The sequence below is a fragment of the Furipterus horrens genome, unplaced genomic scaffold (genome assembly GCF_987537825.1).
Source record: "Furipterus horrens unplaced genomic scaffold, mFurHor1.1.pri manual_scaffold_3, whole genome shotgun sequence".
Classification (NCBI taxonomy): Eukaryota; Metazoa; Chordata; class Mammalia; order Chiroptera; family Furipteridae; genus Furipterus; species Furipterus horrens.
Window position 1 is genome coordinate 83,360,159 of NW_028327173.1, and position 22,496 is coordinate 83,382,654.

At 46.1% G+C, this 22,496-nt stretch overlaps 1 protein-coding gene and 1 long non-coding RNA gene across 2 annotated transcripts in view; one reads left to right on the top strand and one right to left on the bottom strand.

The window, feature by feature from the left end:
- Window positions 1–2,617: 2,617 nt before the first annotated feature.
- Window positions 2,618–3,572, bottom strand: LOC150015413 (uncharacterized). The gene is made up of 2 exons (XR_016509995.1): window positions 3,326–3,572; window positions 2,618–3,231 (listed from the first exon to the last, which is right to left on the bottom strand). It is a non-coding gene; the product is annotated as an uncharacterized LOC150015413 (long non-coding RNA).
- A 117-nt stretch (window positions 3,573–3,689) lies between these two features.
- Window positions 3,690–22,496, top strand: part of GFOD1 (Gfo/Idh/MocA-like oxidoreductase domain containing 1) — a 124,720-nt gene continuing 105,913 nt past the window's right edge. The window contains exon 1 of the mRNA XM_090269804.1: window positions 3,690–4,673. Coding sequence (XP_090125930.1) covers window positions 4,421–4,673 — 253 coding nt within the window. The 5' untranslated portion in view covers window positions 3,690–4,420. The remainder of the gene's footprint in view (window positions 4,674–22,496) is intronic.

Sequence of the window (22,496 nt, forward strand, 5' to 3'; positions counted from 1 at the left end):
ATTATCTTCAATGACATTAAAATAGGCCTTAAGTCTTCACCCAAATCCAAATAGTAGATGTTGGATCAAAGTCAGGGAGATTTCACCTCCTTATTATAGCACTAGGTGCCCTGTTTTATCTCAAGTACCTGCCCCTGCATCTTCATTGCCATGCCTGCCACCTTTGTTCAATCCTCCTTCTTTTGCTCTTACCTTGTTGCAGTGGTTTCCTTGCAGGGCTGGGTTGGGTGTGCCCCTTGCAATCCTCCTTCCATAATAGACCCTGAGTGATGGTTCACTGTCTGCTTTAAGTCTCTCAGTGATTTCCCATCACATCTTGGCCTCCTCCACATACTCCCTCCACCTCGGGTTAGCCTGTTTTTAGCTTCCCTCTGTCTAGGATATTCTGCCCTCTTTCTTCTAGTTAACTTCAGCAAGTCTTTCCAAATGTGGTTCCAACTCATTCCTCTCTACAAGTCTTAAAGACTTCCCATTCTGATTTTTAAAGCCTTCCTCTGTTCCCAAATCATCCCCTGCAGGCCCCCCCCACCCCCCACCCGTGACACGTGTCACTCTATATTGCCACTGTCAATTCATGTCCCCAAGCAACAGACCACCAGGCATAAGCAACCTGTGGTCAGGCTCTGATCATACTCAGCCTTGTTTCTCCAGGGCCTAAACTTTTCTTGCACATGGCCTTGGTAGAGTTTTAAGGAACTTATAAATATTAACTCATAGTAACACATGATTATTAGAAAAGCCTGTGTAGATTAAGCCTCCAGGAGGTGTTGGATACATTTTTAGGAACTGGGGATTCAGAAGTGAACAGGACACACAAACTTTTGATCTCAGTGAGTTTATAACCTGTGAGGCAAATGGATGATAAATAAACATGTATATAATACCATGTGAGGTAGGGGAAGGAACTAGAAAGAAAAATAAAGCCCGAGAGAAGGATGAAGTATGACAGAGATACCATTTTAGATGCAAGGCCATGTGAGGAGCGGACGCTGGAACAGAAAGCTGAGTAAAGTGAGTGAGTGAGCTACGTGGATAGGTGGGTAGGACTGGATGGGTGGGGTCAGGCATAGGAAATAGCAAGTGCAAAGGCCCTGAGACAAAAACAGGCTCCACCTGCACAGGGTATGTAGGGTAGAAAATGTAGGCGATAAGATATTCAAGGTGGAAGCTTAGGTCAAATATAGTCTTTCAGGCCATCCCTGGAGACTTTGGGTTTATTCACTGGTAGGTGTGGAGCCTAGTGGGACCTGATCTGACATATCTTTTAAAGGATCACTGACCGCTGAGTAGAGAACATGGACTATAGGAAGTGAATAGAAGCCAAAAGACCAGTGAAAAAGTGAATGCTGTGGTCCAAATAGTGATGATGGTAACTCGGAATCCCCACTGCGGACTCTGGACACACTTTAAAAGCAGAGCAGACAAGATCTGTTGATGCTTGGCTATAGAGTGTATGACAGTGAGAAGTCCTGCATGGCTCCAAGACTTTGGCCAACTGGTAGGCCGGCAGTGGCATTTACTGAGATGGGGACAACTGAGGGAGAAATGGCAGGGAGGGGTGGAAATGAAGCATTCCTTTTTGTATCCATATGTTTGAGTTGCTATCATGATTCAGTTTTGTCTTCTATGAAATGGAGATACTGTTTAATACATTCCTAATGAGAATCAAATGTGACCATTGTCTTTTGATATTATGTAGATGGAAGGTTTATTTTATTCACACTGAAGGTAGGAGTAGCGTTCCCTTTAAAAGAACAAAAAACTCCCTCTTATTGGCTAGATATTTCTGCACTTACACAATTGTCCTCCTATCAAGAAATGATGTTGGTAACAGACTTACTCTCCATGCTTATTTAACATTTATATAAAAGCTTACTATGTGCCAGATACGATTCTAAAGATTATAAAAATTAACCCACATAATTCTCTAAAATCCTTTGGGGTACATACCTTTATTTCCTGATTTTACAGATGAAACTGTGGCATGGAGAGGTGAAACAACTTATTTAAGGTCCTACAGCTAATAAATGGCAGAGCCTGAAATCAACCACTGGCTCCCTTTCTAACCTCAATGCCAAACTCCACATCCTGGGCTCCCTCTGAGGAGCGTCATCTCTGACATGTGATCCAGCCTCTTGTGTACTGAGAGGGTGCCTTGTGTCTAACACCATTGCCTGCACCCTTGCCCCAGGAGGCATTCCTGCCTTGTTTTTTGCAAACTGCTCAAAAGAAGCCTCTCAATATTGGTAGCAACACCTCCTTTTGTCTCAGACCTTCTGAAGCCACTGGCAGCCATCCAGAGCACTCAGTGTCCTCTGTGTCTTACTTCTAATGCCCTGAAGTTAGCCTCCTCCCTTCATGGCCACACACAAGCTTTTTTGGTGTCCTGCTTCATTGCAAGTTGTTACCAGTTGTTTTTGGCTTGCAAGTACTTTCTACGTTTTCCACTTATGATTTGAGGCAGATGATGTGCCACACTGAGTTGAGTGATGACGATAAGAGATAAACAAGACAGGACCCCTAACCTCTCCAGAGATTTGGAGCTAGAGGCCAGGTCCCGTGCCTCAGTTTTGGGTCTCCCCTCCTAGCACCCAGTGGGCATAAAGCAGGCATTCAATGAATACTCATTCATTTATTTAGCAAGTGTTTATTGAGTGCCTACTACATTCCAGGCAGTCAGTGAGATAGATGCTGAGGAGAGGGCAGAAACCAGACAAGCTCAGTGTCCCCACAACTCAAGCCTGCCCCTCCACCGGTCAAAGCTGAGGAAGGAAACGAGGTACACGGACGGAAGTGGAGGCTGTATGAAGCAGCGGCGAAAGGGGCGACGGCGCCAGGCCGGGAGGCTGGTGCAGCATCCGGCCAGGGTGACATGGCAGGTGATGTGGACACACACGTGCTGCAGCGGCTTCCAGGACCCCTGCCCTGTCGCGGCCACTAAGTACAACAGCGTCTACGCAGACGTCGGCGTCGCCCGCGGGCAGCAGAGCTTGTCGGTACAAGACTGGGAGGAAGGTGCGGGGCCACGAGTGCGCGAACGGAGGGGTGGCGCACGAGGGAGCAGGCTTTTTTTTTAGTAGGAGAGAGAACTCTCCAGTTCACCGCTCCCCTGGAGTCCGGTTTCTAATCCCAGGCCAGCTGCTTACCTGTTGTGTGACCTTGCCCAAGTCACTGAAGCTTCTCAGGACTCAGTTACATCATTGGTTAAGCGGGTTCCCAATAACTTTAGGGCTGATCAGAGGATTAAAAGAGAGAACGTCTGAAAGCTTCCCCAGCACCGGGTTCTGCACACAGAAAAAGCTCCCGAAGCAGAAGCTGTAATTACCCGCTGCTCGCACCTCATTGGGACCCCCAGGCACCGGCTGCTGTCTTCCGAGGGACCGCCGGCTTGTCGGTGAGGGCGCGCCCTGCCTTGGCAGATTTATTAGCTTGCTTGGGGCGGGGTTTGGAAAGAATCGAGGAGGAGAGGGAGGTAGTGGACGGCAAAGAAAAGGAAGAAGCGGACGGGCAGAGGCGAGTGAGGCGGCGCCTGGGAGGAGTCGCGCAGGGTTCCCGGGCCCCGCGCAGCGCGTACCCGGAGCCCGCCGCCGCGGCGGGGCGGGGGCGGCGCGCGGCGGCGGCCAATGGCACGCGGCGCAGCGGTAGGGGCGGTGCAGGAACACCCGGCCGCTGACAGCCAAACTCCCCAACTCCGCCCTAGTCCCCGCGGGATCCCGGAGCCGAGCGGACCGGGGCCGAGGCCACCCGAGCCGCTCTGCGAGCGAAGATGGCAGCAGAATGAGAAGGCTTGTGTCGGGTCGTGGCCTCTGCAGTCGCCGCCGACACGCTGCAGTTTAAGACCCGCGCGCGGCGCCCTCGGAGACTAGTGTTCAGCCGGCCTCCTGGTGGCTGCTGAATTATTTCATTCCGGGCGGAGAGCGAGGGTGAAAGGGGTCCCCTCTGCCGAGCCGTTCCGGGCTCTGGCAGCCTTTAGAGGCTTGTGCGTGTGACACTGTCCGGCTGCGGAAAAGACGCGGGAGAGAGCTAGTCCCGGGTAGCAGAGGCGTGGGTGCGGAGATGAGCCGGCCATGGAGCGGCCTCCGCGGGGCGCATGGAGCCGGCTGGCGCTGCGGCGGGGGTGCCGCCTGAGTCGAGGTTCCGCGGGTCTTCGGGGCCTCGGGCGCCCTGGGGGAGTCTCTGCCGCCGCGTCCGGAAAGGACTGGAGCCCCGCGTGGTGGACACTGCAGCAGTCACTGTACTGAAGCTCCCCGAGACTGCTCTGACGGCAGCTGAGTGCGCTCACGGCATCCGGGCGCCTTGCCCAGGGCTCGGCGGCTGGCGCACAGCGGCAAGCCGGGTGCAGGACTGGGTAGAGGGGTGTGCGCGCGCGTGTTGTACTGGAGAGCTGAGCTAAAGCAGAACCAGGCGGGCCTGAGCAGCCATGCTTCCCGGGGTGGGCGTGTTCGGCACCAGCCTCACCGCCCGAGTCATCATCCCGCTGCTGAAAGACGAGGGCTTCGCGGTGAAGGCGCTGTGGGGTCGCACACCGGAGGAAGCAGAGGAGCTGGCCAAGGAGATGAGCGTTCCCTTCTACACGAGTCGCATTGACGAGGTGTTGCTGCATCAGGACGTGGACTTAGTGTGCATCAACCTGCCACCGCCCCTCACCAGGCAGATCGCTGTCAAAACCCTGGGTGAGCGGCCCCTCCTCCACCTCCCCCTGCCCCCGTCCCCGCTGTCCTCCCACCTCCCCTCCTTGCTTTCCTCTCCGCTTTTCTCTTCCACTCGTCCTTCCAGCAGTTTACATGGCATCTACACTGACCCGGGGACCCGAGACACCACATCCCGCTCGGAGCGCCCTCTTCCCTTATTCCTGCCCCCCCCCCCCCAACTCTGCGCTTCCCTCCTCCCTTCTGGCTCCACCTGGACGCGCTTCCCCACGTGTGTGGCTCGGAGGCTAGAGGAGGCGCGTGTTCCGGGTATGAGGATGAGGCAGATCAGATGTTGGGGACTGTGGATGGCTGCTCTGAGTGAGAGAAAACTAAGTCCCCTGCTGTGTGTGTAGTGCCAGAGTGCGTGCGTGCGCGCCTGTGAGAGGCGAGTGCGCGCCCAGGGACGCCTGAATAAAGGGCTGCACAAACGTGTCTGGTTTTCCTGGGGACGATTGAAGACCTGACGTTTAGCTGCTGTGGCGCCCTACTGGGGATAGTTCGTTACTTTCCGCTATGAGTTAGTTTACCGTGAAATTAGACATGTGACAATCAGCTGTAATTATCTTGTCTTGGCAGAAAGCAAGGATAGCGGGAGAGGTTGGATACCCGGAGTTGGGGGGATCTATTGGGATGTCTTCAGGCTTCAGGGAGATTTATATGTTAGTGAAGACTGGTTGGATATAATCCAGAGGGTTTTAACTTCCGTGCGGCAGCCCAGAAACTGTCTTCTGCTCAGATGGGGGGAGTCCTAGATCTTCAGTTTTTAGGGCAAGGGCGCAGTGGTTCCAGAGGCACAAATTCTTTGTGTGGGGAAAAGACCCAACGCTGCTAGTTTCACGTGGACGCAAGCAGTAGTCCCTCTTGAATCCCCTGGTGTTGACAAGCAGGTTGGGATGAGCTCACCACCCCTCATCATCCGGTCCCCCCACCTAACCCAGGCAGTCTGAACAATCTCAGAGTGCGGTACCAGCATCTCTGCCATGATCAGAGGAAGAAGAAGTGCATGTTTTGTCCATCAGCAGTTCTCACACTACCTAAGACAATCCCAGGAAGATTGCTCACTCCTTAGTCTCCCAAGAAAACTGTTGGCATTTTATTGGTGAGGAAACAAAGCACAGAATGCCACATTAGAGAAGAATTACAAGGGAAGATTTGGGAAGAAACAGGGACAGCATCCAGAGACCAATGGTAATTTATGTATCTTGGAACAGAATGTTTTATTTATTTATTTTTAAATTATATTACATTGATTATTCTATTACAGTTGTCCTGATTTTTCCCCCTTTGCCCCCCTCCACCCAGCACCCTGCACTCCCTCAGGCAATCCCCACACCATTGTTCATGTCCATGGGTCATGCGTATAAGTTCTTTGGCTACTCCATTTCCTATACTGTACTTTACCTCCCCATAGCTATTCTGTAACTACTTATTTGTACTTCTTAATCCCCTCACTTCTTTATCCATCCTCCTTCATGCCCCTCCCATCTGGCAACCATCAAAATGTTCTCCATGTCCATGATTCTGTCTGTTCTTGTTTGCTTAGTTTGCTTTTAAGATTCAACTGTTGATAGATATGTATTTTTTGCTATTTTATCATTCACAGTTTTGACCTTTTTCTTTTTCTTAAATAAGTCCCTTTAACATTTCATATAATAATGGTTTGGTGATGATAAATTCCTTTGCTTTACCTTGTCTGGGAAGTTCTTTATCTGTCCTTCAATTCTAATTGTTAGCTTTTTTGGGTAGAGCAATCTTGGCTGTAGGTCCCTGCTTTTCATGACTTGAAATATTTCTTGCCAATCCCTTCTAGCCTGCAAAGTTTCTTCTGAGAAATCAGCTGAAAGTCTTATGGGAACTCCCCTTGGGTAACTAACTTCTTTCCTCCTGCTGTTTTTAAGATTTCTCCTTATCTTTAACTTTTGGCATTTTAATTATGATTTATCTTGGAGTGGGCCTCTTTGCATCCATCTTGTTTGGGACTCTCTGTGCTTCTTGGACTGGCATGTCTATTTCCTTAACCAAATTAGACAAGTTTTCTTTTATTATTCTTTCAAATAGATTTCCAATTTCTTGCTCTTCCTTTTCTTCTTCTGGCACCCCTATGATGCGAATGCTGGACCTCTTGTGAAGTTGTCCCAGAGGCTGCTTATACTATCCTCATTTTTCTGGACTCTTTTTTTTCTTCTTGCTGTTCTGATTGGTTGTTTTTTTCTTCCTTATGTTCAAAATCATTGATTTGATTCTCAGCTTGACCTACTCTACTGTTGTTTCCCTATAAATTGTTCTTTATTTCAATCAGTGTATCCTTCATTTCTGACTGGATCTTTTTTATGCTGTTGAGGTCTCACTAAGTTCCCTGAGCATCCGTATAACCAGCATTTTGAACTCAGCATATGATAGATTGCTTATCTCCATTTTGTTTAGCTCTTTTTCTGCAGTTTTGATCAGTTCTTTCATTTGGGCCATATTTGTTTGTTTCCTCATTTTGGCAGCCTCCTTGTGTTTGTTTCTATGTATTAGGTAGAGCTGCCTTGACTCTGTGTCTTCGTAGTGTGGCCTAATGTAGTAGGTGTCCTGTAGGGTGCAGTGGCATAGCCTCCCCTATCACCCAAGCTTCGTACTCAAGGTGCACCCTTTGTATGGGCTGAGTACTTGAGCCTTGGTTGCTGTTGGCAGATCAATAGGAGGGATTTACCCAGGCCATTCAGATGCAAGGACTGGCTATGACCACTGACCACCATCCTCTGCCCTCTGTGGAGGATCAGCTGTGCAGGGACTGGGTGGTGTTGCTCCAGTGTGGTCTGTAGCTGTCCACTGGGGGCACCGGCCCTAGAGTTTCTCACATTGTGTAGACCAAAGTTAGCCCCCACCTGTGTTTTGCCTAGGCCCACCCTGCCTGAGCTATAAAGCAATCTGAGATGGCTGCTACTTGTGCTGGACTTGGATATTCCCAGATGAATCCAAGCTGTGAACCTAGGCTGATTGCGGCTAGGTCTGGCACTTATTGAAGCCAGCTGTTGCTTGTTTGATAGGATTTAGGAAGTGGTGAAGCATGAGCCAAGAACAGCCATTCATGGGAAAGCAGCTTGGATGGGCCTATAAATTGGGTGGGGTGGAGTCTCTGGGCATCCCCTAGGCAGGTCAAACAGTGTTAGTTAGGTAGATGGAGTCTCACTTATGGCACCAGTTTGCCAGCCCTGTCAGGGGAGGGTTTAGAAAAGGGACAATGGCCTCTGTTCACCTTGATGCCAGACACTTCAGTTTCTCCCTGTAAACCACTGGTGCCTTTCAAGCTGCTACCCCAGTGCTGGAGCCCAGAGGGTGTGAGTCTAAGTAGGTGAGTTCATGTGTGGGTTCTTTTAGAGGAACTGGTTGGGGTTCCAGCAGTTTCTTCCACCGACTCAATCCCCACTGGTTTTTGCAGCCAGAAGTTGTGGGGACTTTTCTTGCTGGTACTGGAACCCAGTGCTGGGGGGCCTGGTGTGGGACTGGGACTCCCTGCTCCTGAGATAGTCCCTCCTGATTTTCTATCTACCATACGTGGGTGTGGAAACAGCCCAATCTGGTCTGCGCCCCTCCTACCAGTCTGGATGGATGTGGTTTCTTTAATTCCATAGTTGTCAGACTTTCATTCAACTTGATTTCTGACAGTTCTAGCTGATGGTTTTTCTATATTTTAGTTGTAATCTTGATGTGCTTGTGTGAAAAGGTGAGCCAGGTCTGCCTATATCACCATCTTGATTAGAAGTCAATCAGAATGTTTTATTTTTAAAAATGGAATGGATTTCAGGTAGGTGAAATGTACATATATTTTAATTCTATCTTCAGAGACCTATGACCAGAATGTAGAACTCTTTCTCCCCCCAAAAAACCATTCTTAACAGGCCATTCTGCTATGACTCTGATGGGACATCTGATATAATAGACTGCCAAAGGTTGTCAGTTTTCAGTTTAATTTTATTAAGCTTCTGGCCTTCATTGCCTGGTTGCTTTGGCCTTGAATTGGATATCATTGGATTCTGGCTAATATTTCTTTTCTGTTTCACATAACATGTGTTGGGTAGTTAACTTCCATGCTTAAGTGGATCTGTGCATATTAAATAGATTATAGCTATCCTATAATATAAATCTATTAGGGCAATTTGTATAAGACAGGTCCATGTTGAGCCCCATGTCTACTGAGGGCATATGACTACTCATACCAGAGCGACCTTTTTTGACAGCACTTCTCCCCTCTAGAGCAACCTGGTCCAAAGGTCAGACCTACAGAGCAACTCTCCAGCATGTCTCCAGGAGAGTGGCAATTTGGGGAACAAGCATCTTTCTCTTTTCTGACCATCACTGTACTTTAGCCATGAAAGTATTTGGGGGCACTGGCTTTGAGAGAAACACAAATTATATGTTTCTGGATACTTTTTATTTTCAAAACTCCCTATGATTCTTTTCCTTGATAATAATGTGAGGTACCTCTTCAAAACCAAGTAAGAGACATAAGAAATACTTAGTTTAATACTCATGAGTTAAGGAATAGAGTTTGTTCATGTCTTCATGGTAGGTCTTAGGCTTTTTTTTTTTAATTTCTGACTTTGCAGGTAATTTGAGGTCGTCTGTGATTATAGAAAACATGGGGGAATTGGACTTAGAGGGGCTGAGTTTAGGTTTCTTGCAGACTTCATCTTCACTTTCCTTGAGCTGTGCCTGCAAGTACACGGTGGAGTGGTCATCTGGGTTTGCTCTGCTGTCACGGTGATAGGTTTGACACATGCAACACAGGAAGTGAAAAACCCCAAACAGTTATCCGGATGGTCTGGCCGTTGGGGGTTTATAGATGCTAGTGTTTGCCTGGAATTGAAAGAAGCCAATTTTGACCAGTGATGGTGAATCTTCTGTTAGTAAAAACCTGGGCTGGGACTTGCTTGCCCAGCAGTGGTGAGAGAGCTGTGGTCTTGGAGCCATACTGGTAATTGGTCACAGCACTGTCAAGGCGAGGGGCTGGTCTAGGGACCCTGGAGGAATGAAACTCGGAATCAATTGAATAACAACATTCTTTAATTTAAAAAAATTTTCTTGAAATCCCTACCTTAGGGAACTAAGCATTTCTCTGTTGTAGACTTTTCTGTAGTGTATAATTTCTACCATGTCCAGGGCTGCCTCTTCTTAAGTACTTACTATTGGCCAGACAATGTGGTAGGTCCTGTATATAAAACCTTTCATTTCATGATTAAAATTATCCTCTCAAATAGATATTAGCTCCATTTTACAAATGAAGCAACTAAAATACAGAGACTTGAGTCAAAGGGCTCAAGCACATACACTTACAGGTTTGACCCTATCATTCTGCCTCCCCAGGAACTATTCCTCCCTCCTTTAGCCCCAAACTTGCTTCATTGCCTCGTTTTTTTCTCTCAGATAATGGCAGCCCAGGTAAGATTGTGGAGTTTTCCTTTATTCCTCTTTACTACCTGCCTCCCCCCATAAAATCAGTTCCGAAATCTGGTTGATGCCAACTCCTTCATCCCTCCTGTCTCTGTTCCCTCTGCTGCATCATCGCTTCTTCCATAAAAGGAACTAGCTCCTAACCTAGTTTCTGAGTTAGGTTCCACTTGACTTCTCCCCACCCTGTGGTCAGAATTACCTTGAAGAACTGCAGACCTGATTATGTCACTGCTTCCGCCTATTATCACTCCTGGGAAAAGCCCTAACTTCTTGACTCACTCCCTCTGACCTCCAGCACTGCAGTAGCAGCTCAAAAGGCACCAGTGGTTTACAGGGGAAAACTGAAGTGTCTGGCGTCAAGGTGAGCAGAGGCCATTGTCCCTTTTCTAAACCCTCCCCTGACAGGGCTGGCAAGCTGGTGCCATAAGTGAGACTCCATCTACCTAACTAACACTGTTTGACCTGCCTAGGGGATGCCCAGAGACTCCACCCCACCCAATTTATGGTCCCACCCAAGCTGCTTTTCCACATGAATGGCTGTTCTTGGCTCATGCTTCACCACTTCCTAAATCCTATCAAACAAGCAACAGCTGGCTTCAATAAGTGCCAGACCTAGCCGCAATCAGCCTAGGTTCACAGCTTGGATTCATCTGGGAATATCCAAGTCCAGCACAAGTAGCAGCCATCTCAGATTGCTTTATAGCTCAGGCAGGGTGGGCCCAGGCAAAACACAGGTGGGGGCTGACCTTGGTCTACACAACCTGGGAAACCCCAGGGCCGGTGCCCACAATGGACAGCTACAGATCACATTGGAGCACCACCACCCAGTCCCTGCACAGCTGATCCTCCACAGAGGGTAGAGGTTGGTGGTTGCCAAATTTGGGAAGTTTTCCTTCATTATTTTTTCACATAAGCTTTCAATTTCTTGGTCTTCCTCTTCTCCTTCTGGCACCCCTATGATTCGGATGTTGGCACGTTTAAAGTTGTCCCAGAGGTTCCTAAGCCTCTCCTCATTTTTTTCCATTCTTGTTTCCTCATTCTACACTGATTGACTGTTTTTTTTCTTCCTTATGTTCCAAATCATTGATTTGAACCACAGTTTTCTTCATTTCACCGTTGGTTTTGTGTGTATTTTCCTTTGTTTCATTTAGCATAGTGTTCACTTTTTCTCTTATGCATTTGATGTACTCAAGCATATCTGTCAATCCTGTGACCATGCTTATCACCAGTGTTTTGAACTCTTCATCTGTTAGGTTGGCTATCTCCTTGTTGCTTAGTTCTCCCACTGGAACCTTGATCCGTTCTCTCTTTTGGGTCACACTTCTCTGACAGGCTCTTGTGTTTGTTTGCCTCTGTGTCTCAGGTAGAGCTGTCTCACATCTGTTGAATTGTAAGGGGCAGAGCCTTACGGATTGGTCAATACAGGGCGACCTGGTTCACCACATTATGGCGCTGTTTGTGGGGAAGGGGTCTGAGAGGGAACAATGCCGCTCGTTCAGCACTCGCCCCTTTTCCAGGCACTTCTCCCACTTCCATATGGGACTGGCGTCCCTCTAGCTGTTGCCCTGACCGTCTTTCCCAGAGTGGGTGGGTCTGCGGACATTCTAGGACTGTGGAGGCCCTTTAAACAAGAGGACTCTGCTGCGAGACCAGCAGTTTCTGCCTCTGCCCCAACCCCCACTGGTTTGCACAGTCAGAAGCAATGAGGCTTTGTTTTCCCCAGTGCTGGGACCGTGAGCTATGCAGTTTGGTCTGGTGCTGGGAGCACTCCCCAGGTGTCCCTCCTGACTTTTTAAAATGTGTGACTGCACTTTCCACCAGCCTGCTGTTACTGCCACCACACCGTGTCCTCTGCACCCTGGCTCCACCCCTCCTACCTGTCTGGATGAGTATTTCTTCTTTATATCTTTGTTTGTTGGACTTCCATGCAACTTGATTTTCTGGAACTTCTGGTTGTCTCTAGTTTTGAGGTAGTTGTATTTCTTCTCAGTTGTGGAGGAAGATGCAGCGTGTCTGTCTAGGCTTCCATCTAAGCAGAAGTCCAGAGGCAGTTTTTATATCTCCTTTCTAACATTTTTAAAGGACATACTGGCAATTATGTGTGTAAGAATTTTTAAATCTTTTTTTACACAATTGGTAACATCCTATTATATATACAGATTATATATACACACACATATACAAATACAGGTGTATATAAAAAACTCAGAATGTGCAAGTATCCTTGTTTCCATTTTTGTCTGTAGAGTATTTTATTGTATGGATAAATCAACGTTTATATAACCAGTTCCCTATTACTCAACATTTAGATTGTTTGCAATCTTTTGCTTATACAAATGTTATAATGAATAATCTAGAGCATATATTATTTTGCACGCACACCCAGTCGCTTGTAGGATAAACATGTGATGCTGGCCAAAAAGTATGTGCTCGTTTTATTTAACGAAGACTGTGCCAAATTAACTGGCACCTGAGATGACACAGCTACCTGTTGATTTCCTTGCATGCTGCTCTCCTTAAGTCCCTTGACTGCCAGGTGCCTCACCTTTGTGTTCAGAGCTGTATGGCATGCAGGGCCCAGCACAGCACTGAGGCAGCTTTTGGGGTCAGTCAAAACATGTCTCGATTTGTCCTCTTGCGGCGGGCCACTCCACTTAGACTGTGCAGTAACCTGCCTAACTCCCTTCTTACGATCAGTTTATTCTCTATATAACAGGGAAGTGCATATGTATGTAGGGCACTGTGTCATTCCCTGCTCAGAACCTTTTGATGGCTCTCATGGCACTTGGAACAACATTCAAGTTTCTTGTTGTGACTTACTTTTTTTGAAATGGCCCTGCCTAGTAATTTCTCCCACCTGTTAGGCAACTCTCCCAAGCTCACTACCCATTAGGTACTTGGACCTCATTTTGTTCCTTAAACATACCAACTTCTTTCCCAGCCCTGAGACTTTACAGACTGGCTCATCCTTTTGCCTGGAAAGTTCTTCCTCACTCCTTTGAAGGGTCTCCCTCACTCATTTTCTCTTTCCTTTTTTAAAAAAATCCCTCACCCAAGAGAAACATTGATCAGTTGCCTCTTGTATGCACCCTGAACGGGGCCTGAACCTGCAACCCAGGTATGTGTCCTGACCAGGAATCAAACCTGCAACATGGGAGGACACTCCAACCAAGTGAGCCACACCAGCCAGAGCCCTGCCTCACTTTCAAGTTTCAGCTAAAATATTCTGTTGGGAGAGAGGCCTTCTGGATCCTCCCCTTTTTATAAAAAATCTGTCCCTTGCACCTGTCAATTATACTTCTGCCATCCTCTTTATTTTCTTGGTGATACTGTCACAGTTTGTGATGATCTCTTTCATTTGTTTGCTCGTTCTCTTATTTGCTGTTTGTCTCCCCAACTAGAATGTAAATATTGTGAGGTGGAACATTTGTCTGTTTTGCTCACCAGGAGGCCTTATCTCCCTCAGACAGTGCTAGGCACTGAGTCAGTCACCTAGTAGGCACACTGTAAATATTTGCTGAATGACAGGTGAGTGCCTTTTCATTGAATGAAAGAATGCTTGGGAAGGCAAAAGGTTATAAACAGGATGTGTCAATCAGTATGTAACGTTTTGTCCTGCACACAAAAACCTGGTGCCTCTCAAACATTAACGTGCAGTCACATCACCTGGAGATCTTGTCGAAACACAGGTTCCAGAGTGGGACCTGAGATTCAGAATTTCTCTCCAGCTCCCATGTGGTGTGGAGGCCGCAACAGCCAGACACACAGATGTGATGGCTTTCCACCTTGGGGGAAAGAAGTCCTCTGCTGGGAGTAATTACGGTAACCTGGCAGGGGACCATGTTAAAATACCTACTGCCTTTGTGTGTAATGTGATGACACCTGTTTTCATGGTCCCTGCTGTGATTTTTGGAGACCGTGATGCAGATGCCCTTGGGGAAGCCTCTCCATGGGATAGAAGGCTCCTTTGGAAAGAAGAATAAGGCTTAGGGTTTCCTAGAACTTTGATCTGGCCACATATTGATCTTGCCCCAACTTTTGTGGCATCATTAGCTGGGGACCTGGAGCAGTATGCCCTTTCCTGTCCTACTTCAGTGTGAGCAGTCACTCAAGGTTGAGGAGGGCTGCTGGAACGGGCGAGAGAGCGGGGAGGAAACCGAGTTGAGGCAGGGCCCCTCCAGTCATGGTTGCCATGCTGGCAGAGGTACGGCTGCAGATAATGAATGAACCACCACATTTGGACTTGAGAGTAACTGTTCTGAAATCCCAGCAAACCCTGCATTTCTAGGACTTCCTTGAAGTCTCTTCTTGAGCTCTTTCCTAGCCAAGGCTGTGTGAGCAAGGTGATTGCATTTCTGCCCCTGAGCACTGAGTGAAATGATTTTTGTCTATTGACTTGGTGTAGAGTGGAGGAAGCCTTGAGTCATTATGTAAATTAAAGAAATGACTATTTACTGTTAGACAAAGTCAAGCTTCACCAACCTCATTGCATCTAATCGACATTAGGTGCAGTTGAATGATTATTTTTGTGGATGATATCTGGCTTTGAAAATGTACAATTGTGCAGAAGTTTAAATTGGAGTGAGAAGAAGTCAAATGAAGAAACTGGACATTTTGATACCTGAAACTGAGAAGAACACCCCATCCCCCCTCAAAAAAAAAATCAAAAAAAAGGGGGGAAATAAATAACATGTTGTTGTTTTTTTCTAAGATTTTATTTATTTATTTTCAGAGAGAAGGGAGGGAAGGGAGAAAGAGGGGGAGAGAAACATCAATGTGTGGTTACCTCTCACACCCCCCACCCCAAGCAGGGACACAGCCTGCAACCCAGGCATGCACCCCGACTGGGAACCGAACTGGTGACCCCTTGGATCACAGCTCAGTGTTCAATCCACTGAGCCACCCCAGCCAGGGCTAAATAGCATGTTTTAAGGGTTTCACCAAAAAAGAATACACAGGAAATTATTTATATATTAATATTTTGACTCAGGACAATTATGGCCTGGCAAAGACCATTATTGTATAAGATGCTGTGAATCATAAAACTTATCAATTATAGGAAAGGTTGACATGTTACCTGTGTGACTTTGCCAGAGGTAAACGTCCTTCCTGAGCTTCAGTTTTCTCATCAATAAAATGGAGTTTAAGACCATATGTTACAGGGTTGGTGTTGTTACAATTAAAATGGGTGGAGGGTATGTAGAGACCTAGACTATGGCCACCCTTAGGTATCTGCATAAGCTCAGTAAATAGTAGTTTTACTTCTTCTCAATGTGATTAATTCTTTAGCCTATTTCTGCTAGTGCTTTTGAAGATATTTTTTCTTATTTTCATAACAGATGAGTTATTCCTGCTAGATTCAGAAAATACAGTTAAAAGTTTCCTTTTTTTGCATTTTATTTTATTTTTTAATTAATGTATTTTTGGGGGGGGTGTTACCCCTGCTCTGTAACAGCTTCCCCCCCTCTCAGACTTAAGACCATTTATAATCTTACAAAGGACAATGGGTGAAGGTCTCGTGTTCCTCTAGCTGCTTCAAGCTGGACATGGTCATCATCCTACCTACCCTTGGGTCCAGAAATCTCTAATAAGAGTCGGGGTGTGGAGGGGAGGGTGGCCTTCCCACATGGGGAAGGATCGTGCAGACTCCAGGTCAGTTGGCTGTCCCCAGACAACGGCGTGCTCAGTTTAACAGGCTGGCATCCTTGTTCCATTCTGGGGGCAACAGATTTGGCAACAGGGTTAAAAGGCATCATTAAAACCATAACCACTAGATGACAAAAGGCAAGGATTAATTTTTCAATGTCCCACATTAGGAAAAAAAAAAAGACTTCTTTGGAGGAAAAGTTTACTTTTTTTAAAAAGGGGTGTGCACGAGCTTAGTTCAGAATCCAATACTTGCTTCATAGATACGCGATCTAGATTGTGTTTATGGGATTACTAGGAACTCACCCTGGGGTTAACTGGAATTCACCTTGGCCTGGAAGGAGTCAGGAATCAGGAAGAGGGTGGAGCTTTGAGGAGGAAAAAAAAAAGTTCAGTCTTCAATGGCCTTCGCGCTGGAAACTGCAACATTGGCTCTTTCCTAGGTCTTCAGCCTGCTGTCCTTCCCTGCAAGTGTTGGATTTCTCAATCCCTATAATTGCACGAGTCAATCCCTTAAAAATTAACTTCTTTCTCTCTATATATACATGCATCCTATTGGTTCTGTTTCTCTGAAAAACACCGACAAATACAAATTTTGGCCAGATCAAGGCCACCTGGCTAGGCAGGCTGGGTGAGGTGATACCTGGCAGATGTGTCAGACAAGTGTAGGTTTGGAAAAAAGTTGTCAGTGGGTGTGGGCCCCTAGGAGAGCATCTCTGTGCATGGTCCTCTTAAGCAGGAAGACCTTGAAGGCAAAACGTCTTTCTGGTTTAGATTCCAGCCAAGAGGATTTTGGGAAAAAGGCTTTCACACCCTCACCACTGAGATCCACAGTGAACCTTCACCTTGACCAGTTCTATACCTGTCAGCAGGGCTTTGGGGAAGGCGGCCACTCAGGTTTGGGTAGGTTTGGGATACCTTGGGGTTTAGACTTTCTTTAAGAATTGTTAATGACCTATAGAGCATTAAAAATGCAGAAAAATAACTTTATATTAAAATGATATGAGTTATTTTTTAAATTTCTAATTTCCAAATGTGATAGACCTTATGGTATTGAGATGCCATTTTAGTTAGCATAATCTCCAGAAACTGAAACCAGAGAATTTTGAAGCTCTGAATTAAGTGTATTTGTAGCTTTAGCATTGCTTTCTAAAAAATAGCTTTATTGAGATATACTTTATATATCATAAAATCTACCCACTGATTGTAAGTGATTCAGTGATATTTTTCAGTAAATTTATATAGTTGTACATAAAAAGTTTTAGAACACTTCCAACGTCCATAAAGTTTCTTCACGTCTGTTTGTAGCCAATTCCCATTCCTGCGCCTAGCCCCTGGCAACTACTGATCTGCTTTTTGTCTCTATGGGTCTCCATCCTAGACGTTTTATATAAATGGAATCATATGATTTGTAGTCTTTGTGTCTGGCATCTTTCACTTAGCATGTTTTTGATGTTCATCCATATTGTTTTATGTAACAGAAGTTCATTCCTTTTTTATTGCTGAGTAATATTCCGTTATATGGTCATACCACATTTAGCTATCCACTCACCATTTTATGGACATTGTATTATTTCCAGTTTTTTGCTGTTATGAATAATGCTGCTATGAACATTTGTATACAAGTCTTTTGTAGACCCGTATTTTTACTTCTCTTGGATAGATATCTAGGACTAAAATTGCTGGGTTATAATAACAACTAATATGTATATTTAATTGCTTTAAGAAACTGCCAAACTGTTTTCCAAAGTAGCTTCCCTTTTTATATTCATGCCACTTATGTAGCTGCCCATTTTGTATTCATATCACCTATGTAGAAGAATTCTAATTTCTCTACATTACTTATCCACACTTGCTATTGTCAGTCTTTTTGATTACTGGGTAGCCATTATAATTAGTCTGTAGTGGTATCTCATTCTGGTTTTGATTTGCATTTCCTTGATGACTAATGATGTTGAACACCTTTTCAGGTATTTATTATCTAGTTGTATATCTTTGGTGAAATGTCTAATCAAATCTCTTTGACCATTTTTAAATTGGGTTTTTATTTTTTCTTTCTTTCTTTTTTTCTTTTTTAAGACAATTTATTTTCAGAGAGAGGAAGGGAGAAAGAAAGAAAGGGAGAGAAACTCAATCAGTTGCCTTGATCTGGCCTGCAACCCAGGCATGTGTCCTGACTGGAATCGAACCAGTGAACTTTTGGTACATAGGCCAGCATTCAGTCCACTGAGCCACACCAGCCAGGGCTCGATTGTTTTTCTAATTATTGAGTTGTAAGCATTGGTTTTATGATTTTGTAATGTTGCTGTTAGGGGTAGAGATTTTTTAGTTTTAAAATCCTTCCCTTTTTTTTTGATTTTGGAACTAGATACAGTTGAAATAATTCCTCAAGCCAAATGGAATCAGCTTTGCCAAATATTCACTGAAATGGTTCATTATTTAAAAGAGGGAGACAACCATGTGAGCGGATGCTCATGACTGGGCTCCAGCATTGCCCTGGGCCCTGATAATGTGCTACCGATCATTCCTGGAGGGACATTTCCAATTTGAAGATTATCAGAGACGACCCAGGAGCTTTCATTCACTTATTTGGCCCAGTGTCTGGATAGTGTTTCTCTTTTTTAAATTTGTTTTTAGTTAATAAATGCCTTTGAATGCTTGTAGCACTGTATCAGCTATGGGGAGAAATATCCCAGGTAGTAAGATACGATCTTTGTCCTTGAGAAAAGATAAGCCTTCACAAACACAACAACAATGCAACGAAATATATGATTCAGTACAGAATGAATCGTTATACTGCAATGCCAGGAAGTATTTGCTTAAGACAATTGAGTAACTCAAAAATACCAGTATTGAATTAAGGGTCAGCCCCCTGAGTAACTTCCCAGGGCCACTCTACAAAGGAAAGAAATAGAGCAACTGTTTGAACAGAAATTCCTCTCATACAAGTGCTATATGTGTGAATGGGGGCCTTGCAGTAGAGTGAGACCTGAAGGCTTCCTCTAGTAAGTGGTGAATTATTGCTACATTGTCTTCCAGGGAGCTGGATCTAGTTCACTGCTGCAGAGCTGTTGTTTTGCTGAGTAGGGAACTTGAGTTTGAGGTTAGAGATAAAGTGTGCAGGGCCTGTGAGGAAAGGCCACACAGGTCCCCAATGCCCTCAGCAGGGTCCCTGCGGAGGTGGCCCTGCAGATAAGGGATGCTGCCTGAAATCTGAGGACGGAGGAATTCCTGAGAGCTAGAATGGCCCATGAAGACATTTTGGAGGAGGCTTAAACTGGATGCAGAGGGGGTAGGATTTCATAACTGGGATACAAGATGTGGAAGGCTCTATGATGAAAAATCCTTTTTAAGGAACCACTTGGTTCTGTAGCAACACTGAAGAAAATTGTGTTTCGTATGGACAGTCACCTAGGACAAAGTTAGAGTGGTGTAAGAATGTCCAAAATTAAAAATAATTTTTTCTTACCAAGAATTTTAAAAACTTTTCCCAGCAATCCTCTCCCCACCTCCTTTATCAGCCATAGTGCCACTTGCATTTTTGTCTCCACTCAGCTCCCCGGGGTGGCTGTCACAGATGTCACAGCTCTGGGGTAGGCAAAGGAAACAGCTTGCAGGATTGCTGGAAAGAACCCCGTTGAGAGGAGCACAAATGGCTGCCTTAAAGGTGTGAAAAGAGCTGCGAAATCGATTCAGCAGGAAGCATAGTCAAGACCAGAGCTCCCTGTGTGATGGAATCAGGGGCAGGCTATGGTATAAAGCAGGGTCAGCTGAGGAGAGGGTGAGCTGGCCTTGCTCAGTTCCTGGTTTTGTGTTCATGCCGGATGGTCATGGAAATTCATGCCTCTTTGTTACGCAGTCGAGTCCCTAATGGTCCAAGGGTCAATGCTGGATGAGAGTCTCTTTGGACAAGGACACTCAGTGCATGACCTGTGGACATGCTTGTTAGCATTAGGAGGTGACAGCTCATGGAGACTGGGAGGCTGCTGCCCAGTACTCTGCTGTCCCGGGAGACGGGTTCAGAGAAGGGCCACAGTGGTGGAATGCATAGTTAGTTCTTGACTTGGGATCCAGCAGTCAGTCAACAGAGCCTTGCTAGGTGAGTGAGTACTCTGGCTAGGCTTCTAAAAGCTCTCAAACATGACACGCTGTGTATCTTTATTGCTCTATTTCAAAAGGAAAAATTCAGAAAATAAAGTGAGGCACTTTTTTCATCAGTGGAAAAGTTGGCCAGTTTTAAGAGGCTGCCTCATCCTACTGCCTGGGGTTGAATCCTGGCTTTGCCACATTCTATGTGGCTGTGGGTCCTCTGCTTAGCTCTTCTGAGCCTCAATTTCTTCATCCTTAAAATAGATGACAAAATAACCTAGCTTAGAAGGCTGTTGACTTAAACAGAGATTTGTTCAAAGTGAGTACTCAATAAACATGAGAATCCTGCTTAATCAGAGCTTACTGCGGTGAGCAGCTACAACCCATTCATTCTTCCTTCACGCAAATACGGACTGAGCGTCAGCCCTATATCAGGCACTCTCCAGATCCATGCTTTATGACACAGTAGCCCTTAGCCGTATGTGGCTCTTTAGAAACATTAAAACTAAATAAAAGAAAGAATCCAGGTTCTCAGTTGCCCTAGTCACAGTTCAAGTGCTCCAAGGCCACACGTGTGGCTGCTGGTGGCTGCACATTGGACAGAGCAGCACAGAAGGTTTCCGTCACTGCAGAAAGTTCTATCAGGTGGTGCTAATCTTGACGCAGTGACCACAGCAGTTACTTATGCTTAATCTAAATGTTTGGGTGGGTTTGGTTTTCTCCCAGGTATAGGATGATAGAGCATCTACCCAGTGTGTTATTGGTGTCAGAAGTAATTAGGAGAGGTTTGATGAGGTATGGCCATGACTTTATTTATTATTATTAAGGAGATGTGCTGTGGAAAGTTTCTTAAAATCCCTATTAGATGTTGAATGAGCAAGCAGATAAATGACACCCCTGCCCACCTTGGGGCCATCACAGGTACCTGAGGTAGCAGAAGGCGCCCATGAGGCTGAGTGACACCTGGGCAAGAATGCGGCTTTCGCTCGTAGGAGACGTTTCCTTAGTCCTCAGCAAAGCTGAGAGGCGTGCCTTCCGTTTGCTGAAAACACAGGGCAGCAAAGAAGAGCAGTGGTGTGAAGGGACTAGATGCAGGCCTCTTAATCCCTTGAGAACCCGAGGGAACACTCACAAGCCTGTTCCTGAGGGAAGGCTGACTTCACAGGAAGGTTCCTTTCTACCCCATTGCCAACACACTGTGTGATTCTGGGAAAGGATGTTTCTGACTGAATTCCTCCTCCATGCCCTCATCCTTCCCTTCATCCAACGGGAAAAGGCTCAACAAATAGGTAATTACTATGTTCTTAATTATTATTGCTTTTTTCCCCTTCAAGTCCCATTCGCTTTGCGAAAGCAATATCCATTTGTGTGCGCATTCCTTAGGGAACGGGGACTGTGAGATTCCAGCTGGTGGGAGCTTGGAGGGAGAGGTGAGTGTGCATTTGCGGGGGTGTGACACATAGCCCGGGTGTGTCTCCACCAAAATGTCTCTTGACTGAAGTCAAGGGCAAAGTAAGGATCTTAGATTCCTTGTTATTTAAATTTGTCATGGGCTTCTCTGCTCATCTCCTACATGAACACGAATAGTCAAAAGTGGGTGGTTGAATAAACCTAGGATTAGAATGCAAAAAAAAAAAAAAAAAAAGTGGGTGGTGGAAAATGAGGTTCTTTCCCCTGCTTTGTCTCTTCCCCTTTTCCAATAGAGCCGGGCGCCAGATAGGAACACAGGAGCAGCTATAAACACTGACGGGGAAAAATGCCTCATGGTTCCCTTTGTCTGAACTTCTGCGCCTTCCAGCACCACCCACGTGGGACGTTTGTTTATGCCACACAATAGCACTCTCAAAGAGTCCTGGGGGACAGGTTTGCAGCCCCTGGGGATGCAGCTGGTCTGACTTGATATGCACAGCCTTTCATATCTAGGGCGCAGAGGCAGCCTGGCTGTCCCCAGGAGGCCCAGGTGTACCACAATGCTGCATTTGTCTGTGGACCTGAGACCGAGGTGTAGCTACCTGTGCTTACCCAAGTGCGGTGGGCTGCCGTCCGCGGCCTGCGTGCACCCGGGATTCCTCCGGGGCTGTGCACTGAGCAGCTGGCGTTTGCTTTTCTCCTTTGCAGCCCCCGTGACCCAGGATGATACTGACAGCTGCGCTCATCCCTTCTGGGGCTGTGGAAGCCAGTGGGATTGCATGGGCCACATCCTCCAAAAAGGGGTCCCTGCTTGGGTATTTGTCAGTTTTCAACTATTTTATTTATATTCATCATTTGTTTATTGAGTGCCTACAAAGTGTATGGCAATATTCTAGGTCATGGAAGGTGCGAAGAGGTCAAAGATGTATAAAATCTGGTATCCACTCTGAAAGACCTTATAATCTATCCAGAACCTACCCATCACTTTGGAAATGAGAAGAAGAACTAATATTTTGTGAACTGCTTCCTGTGTACCAGGTCCAGAGCCAGGCGTGGCTCAGTGTCATGCATTCCCACCTTGCCACCAGACTTCAGGGTGGGCTTGTAGCATCTCTGTCTTACAGCTGAGAAATTTAACAGCAGAGAGGTCAAATATCACGTCATCAACTCTAAGACTTTTTTTCATATATTCTATAATCTAAAATAGTCCTGCGTCTTTCAGTC